At 34.2% G+C, this 1,241-nt stretch overlaps 1 protein-coding gene across 1 annotated transcript in view; it reads left to right on the top strand.

Annotated features, from left to right (window-relative positions):
• LOC105825015 (zinc finger protein 679-like) overlaps nucleotides 1–215 on the top strand; it is a 1,205-nt gene extending 990 nt beyond the window's left edge. The window contains exon 3 of the mRNA XM_012662673.1: nucleotides 106–215. Coding sequence (XP_012518127.1) covers nucleotides 106–215 — 110 coding nt within the window. The remainder of the gene's footprint in view (nucleotides 1–105) is intronic.
• Nucleotides 216–1,241: the final 1,026 nt, after the last annotated feature.

Raw genomic sequence — 1,241 nt, 5'->3', positions numbered from 1 at the left:
TTTGTAGAATTTTTTATATGTTCTCTTTTCTCTACTGAGCACAGTACTAGATTGGTAATTGGAGAATCCCAGTAAGAGTCATGTGAATTTTTTCTAATAAAATAGCTCTTGCTGTCTCTAAACCAGACCTGATCACCTGTCTGGAGCAAGAAAATGAACCTTGGAAGGCGAAGAAATACATTACAGTAGCCAAATACCCAGGTAGGTGGGAGTGAATGAAGCAGCTGACACAGGTGAGAGAGGCCCAAAATTCAAGAAGGAAACCAGACCTTAAAATGGGGTTTGGGAGGCTCTGCTTCAATGAAAATGATTTCTAAGAAGCCTGGGCTTATTTCTCTTGGTCTCACAGAAGGGCATGTCTTTTCTTTGTTTTTAAATTCTCTAAGCACTAATTCCCCCTCAGTGATCTTCCTTGAAGGTTACACTGAGAACTAAAGTTCTGTTCATGGCTTACAAGGGACAGCAGGATCTGAGTCCTCTTCTGTTGCCTTTCAGGGCGTGGTAATATCTGTGTATTTTTGAGGAACTCTCTGTGAAACAATTTTTTCATTTTCCTTTTGCATCATATCTCAAATGTGTTAGTGAAATTGTGATATTATTATTTGGTTCAGGTATCCCAGGGACAACACAAACAGATGTGGTATGTATTCTGCTTTATGGTTTCCTGCACTATGGAGGTTTTAAATGTGATTTTACAGGAAATTCACATTCAGTAATTTATCAGAACTCTCTAAAGATAAGAAATCTGATGTTATTTTAGTTCAAAATTCTGTTTTTGTATGAACTATGATAAATAATTTAAACTCTATATGTCCAAATTCCTCAACTTTAATATAGTTTAAGGTATCTTTTTTCTGCATTTCTTAAACATAGTATGTCTTTGGGAAGCTTAGAATATTGCTGAGCATGTATTAAACTCCCACTCGTTACCTTATTTTTTAATAACTGTCATTTTATAGTTTTCTCTTATTTAGTTTGAAGTTTACCAGAATTGTCTGATTCATATACATACACACACACACACACACACACACACACATACATACATACACGTGTGTGTGTAACATTTTTTTACAAATAAAGTTATATATAATTATTGTGTACAATGTAGTTATTTGACATTTGTGTACCGTGTTAAATGATTGATAAAATCAAGTTCATGAATACACCTATCACCTCACAATCACCTTTTTTTTTTTTAGTATAGAGAACACTTAAGGTCTACTGTCTTGTCAAATTTT

Source organism: Propithecus coquereli, unplaced genomic scaffold (genome assembly GCF_000956105.1).
Source record: "Propithecus coquereli isolate 6110/MARCELLA unplaced genomic scaffold, Pcoq_1.0 Scaffold771, whole genome shotgun sequence".
NCBI lineage: Eukaryota > Metazoa > Chordata > Mammalia > Primates > Indriidae > Propithecus > Propithecus coquereli.
This window is presented reverse-complemented; position numbering and strand designations above follow the sequence as displayed.